The sequence below is a fragment of the Otolemur garnettii genome, unplaced genomic scaffold (genome assembly GCF_000181295.1).
Source record: "Otolemur garnettii isolate 467f Iridium unplaced genomic scaffold, OtoGar3 scaffold00050, whole genome shotgun sequence".
In the NCBI taxonomy this organism is placed as follows: domain Eukaryota; kingdom Metazoa; phylum Chordata; class Mammalia; order Primates; family Galagidae; genus Otolemur; species Otolemur garnettii.
In genome coordinates this window covers 9,971,806-9,979,178 of record NW_003852445.1, presented here as the reverse complement: position 1 = coordinate 9,979,178, position 7,373 = coordinate 9,971,806, and the positions used below count along the sequence as shown (strand labels likewise).

The following is a 7,373-nucleotide window of genomic DNA, read 5'->3' as shown; positions in this document are numbered from 1 at the left end:
GAGTTGGAGGTTGCTGTGAGCTGTAATGCCATGGCACTCTACCCAGGGGGACAGCTTGAGGCTCTGTCTCAAAAAAAAAAAAAAAGAAAGACAAATTTAAAAGTAAGAAAGAGGGGCAGCACCTGTGGCCCAAAGGAGTAGGTGGTGGGTTCAAACCCAGCCCCGGTCAAAAACTGCAACAACCAAAAAATAAATAAATAAATAAAAGTAACAAAGAGGCCTCTTTGCCTACTTTCCCTGGCAATGGAAGCCTGTTTTCTGTCTATGGCGAATGTATCCTGCTTTGTAAGCTTGCTTACTCTATAAGCCTATCTTTCTCTTCCTCAATAAACTTTGTTTCATGCTTGCCTTAAAAAAAAATAAGAGTAACAAAGAATAATATTTGAATATCTCTGGCTGAACCTAAATCTAGTAGAAATCTGTTGATAGAAATGAACACAAGAGCATGACATGCAAGTTAACTTGTCAGTCAAGTAGTCAAGATTTTCTGTGAGAGATTTGATTAGGTTCTGCAGATGACTGGAGGTGGGAAGAAGGGTGGGCCCATTGGGGCAGGCTTCATGAAGGATGTGGGTCTTGGAGGACAGTTAGGATCTGGTGAGATACTAAGGAACCACTGTGAGTTGAGGCTACAGCAGGAACAAATACACAGAAGGTAAGGGTATCATTTGCTTGGGGACAGATTGTCTATAGGAAAGGGCCCATCCTGGGAGTGGTGAGAAGTAAGAGGGCAGCGTCTGTGGCTCAAAGGAGTAGGGCAGCAGCCCCATATGCTGGAGGTGGTGAGTTCAAACCCAGCCCTGGCCACACACACACACACACACACACACACACAAAAGGTGCAACAGAGAAGTAAGAATGCAAGAAAAAGTTAAGGACTGATAGGAAGAGTCTTAAGTTTCAGAGTAAAGAATGTGCCTTTTTAATAGTAATGTAAGATATCTCAGAACTATAGGAGCAAAAGGATGGCATGATCACATTTTCTTGAGAAAAGGTAATCTGATGATGCATTAAGGGTGTGTGGTGTGGAGAGAGAGTGAAGGCAGGAGACTCTATGGGAACTATTACAGTCACTAGGTATGAGGTGAGCAGGTTAGATTCAGGTGAACATGGAAAGGGACAGATGAGAGAAGACCAGAGAAGTTTTAATTGCAGGAATGAAGGGACTTGGTGACACACAAATGAGTGTAGGCCAAGAAGATGGATGAACCAACTGTGATTTTCAAGGCTGTGAGTTCCCCAGATGACTGGAGATCATGGCAGGACCATATCAAACATGGAAGAGTAAGAAATAGGGCCCTTCTGGGAGAGGCACCCTTGGAAAACAGTGAGGTCAGTCTGTCTTAGCAGAAGCTTCTAAGGGCTGGGAATGGAACTTTCTTTGTCTGTTGTCTGCCTCCAAGCTCCCAGGGCATTGGACACATGGCATTAATGGTGGTCAAAGAGCCAGCAAATTACTAAAGGAAAGGGAGCTAACTCGGGGGCAGCCAACCTGGGGACAGCTAACCCAGAGACAGTTGATGCAGGGACTTGCTCCTAGGTCTGGAGGCTGGAACAGGGGCAGTGAGACTATTGGCACCAAGGTAGTGGTTGCTAGCGTGATTTGAAGATATGCTAGGCTGAAAGGAGCAATCAGACCTGGCCAGGTCTACAAAAGGAGTTGGACAGAGGCAGAAAACCATGTACCCAAAGATAGTGCAAGGGAGAGGGAGACAGTCAGAGAAGTAGGGGAGGAAGGGAGGAAGGGTGGAAGGAAGAGGAACTTGCATGCATGGAGCCTCACTTAATCCTCATACTAATCCTGTTAGGTTGGCATTACAGACTCTTATTTTATTGATGTAAAAACTGAAGCTCAGAGAGACTGACTGAGCTGCTTTCTCAAGTTTGCACAATTAGTAAGTGCTGATAGAATCAGACCAGGCTCCAAACCCTGAGTCTGCCTCTGGCTGCCTCATTGCAGAGCTAGAGGTGGCCCTCACAGACTTCCAGACCTCCAAGAACAACGTGCAGCACCACACAGAGGAGATAAGCAGCAACCGCCTCATCATTCGTCGGGGTCAGTTCTTCACCCTCATCCTGCACTTCAGCAACCGGGGCTTCCAGCCAGGCCTGGACAACATCATCTTTGTGACAGAGACTGGTGAGGACCCAGCTGGCTCACGGGGCTATGTGTATGTGTGCGTATATGTGTCTGTGTGTATTGAGGGGGTCTTTGGGAAGGGCTGGGAGGTCAACCCACAGGGACTCAGCTCTACTTCCTTCCCAGGATCCCTACCTGACCTGGCCAAGGGGACTCGGGCCGTGTTCAGCCTGGCAGACCGTGCTGGCACCAGCCCCTGGATCGCCTCTGTACTAACCAATGGGGCCACCTCCTTGGAGGTGAGCCTGTGTGCCCCTCCCACCGCGGCTGTGGGTCGGTACCTCCTGAAAATTCACATTGACCCCTTCCAGGGCTCTGTCACAGCCTACCAGCTCGGGGAGTTCATCCTGCTCTTCAATCCCTGGTGCCCAGGTAAGGCGCAGTTATGAGGAGGCCCTTCCTCTCTATCAGTGCTTCCAGAGAAATAGGCGCAGTGGTTAGCCCTGTCTACCCATAAACCTCCCCAATCTCATACACTCAGTGCTACCCTCAACTGGGGCAGGGAGACCTCATTATTTATTTGCTTATTTAGAATTTTCCAATTTTGAACCAAATCATCTTTACTTAAACAGAAAATTGGTATAATTAAGTTTGACTACTGTTGACATCTACCTTTATCATACATTTTTAAGTGAACTTGAATTTTTCATTATAAGAGTAGTTAATGCACTACATTGAATATTTGTGGAATAAAGTAAAGGGTAAAACCAAAAAAGAAAAAGAAAATAGAAAAGAAAAAAAGGAGAAAGTAAAAAGGAAAACCTCCCAATATCCAAGTTTCATTCTCTAGGGGAATAAGACATGTTACTATTTTCTTGTGAAGTCTTATAATAGTGTTCTATGCTTAATCAAATAAGTATGTGTGTATGTGGGTATGTGTGTCAGTCTACAATGCATAGCACAAGTAGGATTATGTCATACATACTAGTCTCCAATTTACTTTTTTATATGCCAATTTAACTTTAGACATATTTTCCTATCAGAGTATTTGTCTTAACTGTTATAATTATGCCACTGTTTAGATGCACCAGATGTTTTTAACTAGTCTCCTATTTTTGGCTGTCTTTAGAATTTTTCTTCTACAAACAAAGCCACAGTGAATATCTCACCTTACCAGTCTCACAAACCCTGTCCTCTAAATCTACTTGGGGGGCTTGGGTAGTAGTTATGGGAAAGACATAAGGACACAGTGTGGGCAAAACCAAGCACAAACCAGGACAGAGTTGGAAGACAGAACGAGTCAGGAACAAGGATGGGTCTGCTATGCCTTTCCTCCAAAACCAGACTCAATCCACTTTTGCTTTTGACTTGGGGTATGATTTCCTCCCTGTCCCCCAACTCCTAATTCTCCCTCAGTCTTATCCCTCCCCATGGGAGGGGGCCTGTTGGGTCACATTCGGACCCAGAACCTGGCTGGGTTCTAAAACCCCTAATCACCCCCTACCTCCTTGTTGCTAAACGGCTCAGCATTCTCACTCACTGCCAGTGGATGAAGAAGGGCCAGTTATCTGTCTTCTCTCTGCCTCTGCCTCTGTCTCTCTCTTAAATACATATACACAGGCACCTCTCCTGGCCCTTAAGACTGTGGGTTTCAGACTTGTACTGAGGGCCTTAAGATGTGGAGAGGAAAGTGTTAACTGCAGGGCCTTCTCTCCTGAGCTTGCCCTGTACCCAGGTTCTGGGGAGACCCGATGCTGGGGCTAAAGGTGGTATGAAGTCAGGACCAGCAGCTGCCCCATCACCATGACTGTAGGAAGATCACCTTGCCCAGTGGGAAGACCACCCTGTAGCTCAGGCCACTGCTGGCCCTGGCTATGAGGAGGGATGGGTGTGGTCTCAACTCTGAACTTGAGCTTCTCCCCACACAGGTCCAAACCACCGAACACATCTCAGCAGGGAATCCTCCTGTATCAGCAGCCTGTCAGGCTGTATCTGAGGAGGGGAGGAGGGTACCCTTTCCTCGGGGTCTGGCAGAGCTTCTAGACAGTCCTAGGACACTGCAAAGAGGACATCTACCCCCAAGGCCTTTTGTTTGTTTGTTCTCTACTTTAAGTAGGTTTGTTTTAATATCATAAAAATAGACCATGTTCATTTCAGAAAATCTAGAGAATACCAATAGGCAAAAAGAAAAAAAGTATAATTACAATTAATGTCTTTCGGAATAAGCTTCAGAATCCTCTGTTCACATACATACATACATATATATCTGGTATATAGACATTTATTAATATTGTGTTTTTACATCATCAAAATTTATGATCTTGGTTGTTCCTTCCAAAAAAATATGGAACGCTTCACGAATTTGCACGTCATTCTTCCAGGGAGCCATGCTAATCTCTATCGTCCCAATTTTAATATGTGTGCTGCCAAAGTGAGTGCTGTATACACACATATTTTTACGAAAAGTCATTTCATGGCCTACACACTGTTTTGTAACCTATTTCAATTTAATAAATCACATGTATATTTCCAAGTCCATATATACAGTTTTGCTGCCTTATGCAGATATATGAAAATCCATGGTGGAGGTGCACAGAAGCTATTTATCCAGTCCTCAAGAACGGGGCAGAGTAGTAACTACACCTTTGTGTACATCTTAAATACTCTCCTTGGATTAAATTTCTACAGAAAGAATGATGAGGTCAACGCCAAAATTTAGGTTCAGGTTTGCTCTTTTCCAGCCAAGATTAGTGTAGCAGAAAGAGCACAAAATATGGAATTGCATGGGGTGTGTTCAAATTATAGCTAAGTATGTGTGATTTGGGCAAGTTTCTTAATCACTCTGAGACTATTTTCTCAACCTTAAAACAGGGTTACGGTGTAAATGTGCTTTGCCAACCAAGAAATTCCACCACAGTAAATTCTTATTCTTCCATTTTATGTTTGTTTATATTGAACCAGCTGGTGCTGGGGGCGTGGAATCCCCAAGCCCCATCCCCTGGTGCCCCTCTTGGTGTTGCCAGGTGCCCTCTCCAGAGCTCAGTTTCCGTGGGACTGAGGAGGTGGGAGTGGGACAGGAGAGGCAAGATGACTTTTCTGCTCTGCCTCCTCCCACTCTATTCCTAGACGATGCTGTCTACTTGGACAGTGAGCCCCAGCGACAGGAATATGTCATGAATGATTACGGCTTCATCTACCAAGGGAACAAGAACTGGATCCGCCCATGCCCCTGGAACTATGGACAGGTGAGTGTCAGCCCCGCTGGTGGCCCATCCAGGCCCTGGGCTTATGGGGAGAGGGAAGCAGGACAGGGATGCGTTCAAGGAGGGGTGCGTTCGAGGCTCGCCAAAATTTCTGACCATTGCTCACTAAAAGGTACGGGGAAATGTGTGGTGCCAGCGAGCTCAGGTTGCTACAGGAGCAGCCAAGGGAAGTGGGAAGGTGCGTGTTTTGCTGATCATGTCTGATTTGGACAACAGGAGCTAAGGGGAAAGGCAGCTAATGGCACCCAGGAGTTCCACTGAGCGTGAGGTTGAGGATGAAGGTGTTGGCATCCTTGAGGCTGCTGTGGTGCCTAGTAGTAATTTTGTTTGTTAAACTGTGTTTCTGGTGGGTGCCATTTTCCACTCTCTCAGTTCATCCTCACAACCCCTGGCGATGGGCCCTGGCATCAATTCCCCCACACCGAGGACAAGACCCTGAACATGGCAGCTGGAAACATGCTGATGAGCAGGAACGCTCCCTCCCCGTGACCGCTGCCTCGCTATTCATTTGTTTTGATGATATATCTTTTTCATTATGAAAGTTAGTACATAATTGTTTTTAAAACTTTGCAAAAAACATTACAAAAATGGATACATGAAGGTCATTCTAAGCACTGTCACCAGCTTGGTGTCAGTTCCTCTGCATTTTGCTTTCTACCCATGTTCTAAAACGTGATTTTATATGTAAAAATAGCATCGTGTTAACTGGAATGCTCTGCAGCTTTTGCTATATCTAAAAGCCTGCCTCTCATTTAAAGCTCAGCCTGCAGCAGGTGCTCCAGGAAGTCCAGTGCCAGGCCAGGGAAGAGGGTTGCCAGAAACATCATGGGATGGAGAAGCTCAGCTCTTAACCATGCAGAGGAGTGTCAGCTGAGAAACTCTGGAGGTCCCCATGGAGCCTTTTATTAGCTTGATATGGTTCCTCTCCTGGACTTAGCCTAATAGAATTCCAAATGTGTGGCTTTGGGGCCTAGTTTGGGCCCAGGGGTAGCTACCACCAAGACGAGGCATAGCAGCCTTGACTGGCCCCAACTCACATTCCCAACCCCTTACTCGGTAGGAACAGATTGGGGGTCCTGAAGGGTCCCTGGACAGAAGTTTACTGTCATCTGTGAGAAACAGAAGTGAGGAGTTTCTGCTTTCTGAGCCCTGGGTCCCTCCGCTTCTATCTCTCTTCCTCATTAAGGCATATTGAATGCCTGCTTGGCACCAGGCAGGGTGCTAAGGGCTAGAGACAGGAAAAGGAATAAAATGCTGTCCCTGATCCCACAGTGTATTGGGGACACAGACACACAACAGATCATTTACCATGCAGTGGGGTATGTAGAGACCGAGAGACAAGTGCAGAGTGTTCTGGGAGCAAAGGGAAGAGCTCTTAGTTGGGCATGAGAGTATCACAGAGGCTTCCTGGGAGGGAATATGCTAGAATTGAGTCACCCAAGTGATGGAAAGGGGGAGAAAATTCCAGACAGAGAGAAGACATGGACGAAGACATGAAGGGGGGAAATGGTTTGGCCTCCTGCAGGAGTTATAAGGAATTTGGTGTTGCTGGAAAAAATAGTGGTGGTGGTGCTGGGGATATTGAGACACGAGGCTGGGGATATTGGGGTAAGTGATCTGGAAGAGACTTCTGAAGGAGGTTGGATCTTTGATTCTTTACCAGGGGTATCCAACTGCTGCCCAGAACTGGCTAGGAATGCTTATCTAAGAGTTGTTTGGGAGCACACATTAAATATGCAAAAACTAAGGAAAGCTAATGTGTAAAAAAAAAAGGTTCTTCCATAATTTTTGTGATAACCATCACCCCAATAAGCAGTCATAGCCAGCCTCAGCCCGCTGTTGGGCGCTCCCAGGCCATAGGGACCTTTGACCATTTTAAAGCAGAAAAGTAAACTGGTCAGACTATCCTCTAGGGAAGATGGATCAGAGAAGCCTCCTGATTCTTCTTGTTGCCCAGTGTTTCTCAGGAATAAATGCATTCATTTACACTATTTTTTTTTTTTTTTTTTTTTGAGACAGAGCCTCAAGCT

The 7,373-nt window shown here is 45.9% G+C and overlaps 1 protein-coding gene and 1 pseudogene across 2 annotated transcripts in view; one reads left to right on the top strand and one right to left on the bottom strand.

Moving 5' to 3' along the window:
* The window catches only part of TGM5 (transglutaminase 5), a 32,140-nt gene that overhangs the window by 5,375 nt on the left and 19,392 nt on the right, over positions 1-7,373 (top strand). The window contains exons 2-4 of one of the 2 annotated variants that reach the window (XM_003791763.2): positions 1,961-2,140; positions 2,267-2,512; positions 5,207-5,325. In XM_003791763.2, the coding sequence (XP_003791811.1) occupies positions 1,961-2,140; positions 2,267-2,512; positions 5,207-5,325 (545 nt within the window). The remainder of the gene's footprint in view (positions 1-1,960; positions 2,141-2,266; positions 2,513-5,206; positions 5,326-7,373) is intronic. The other variant, XM_003791764.2, reaches the window with a different exon arrangement.
* On the bottom strand, positions 4,419-4,519 carry LOC111725965 (annotated as a pseudogene).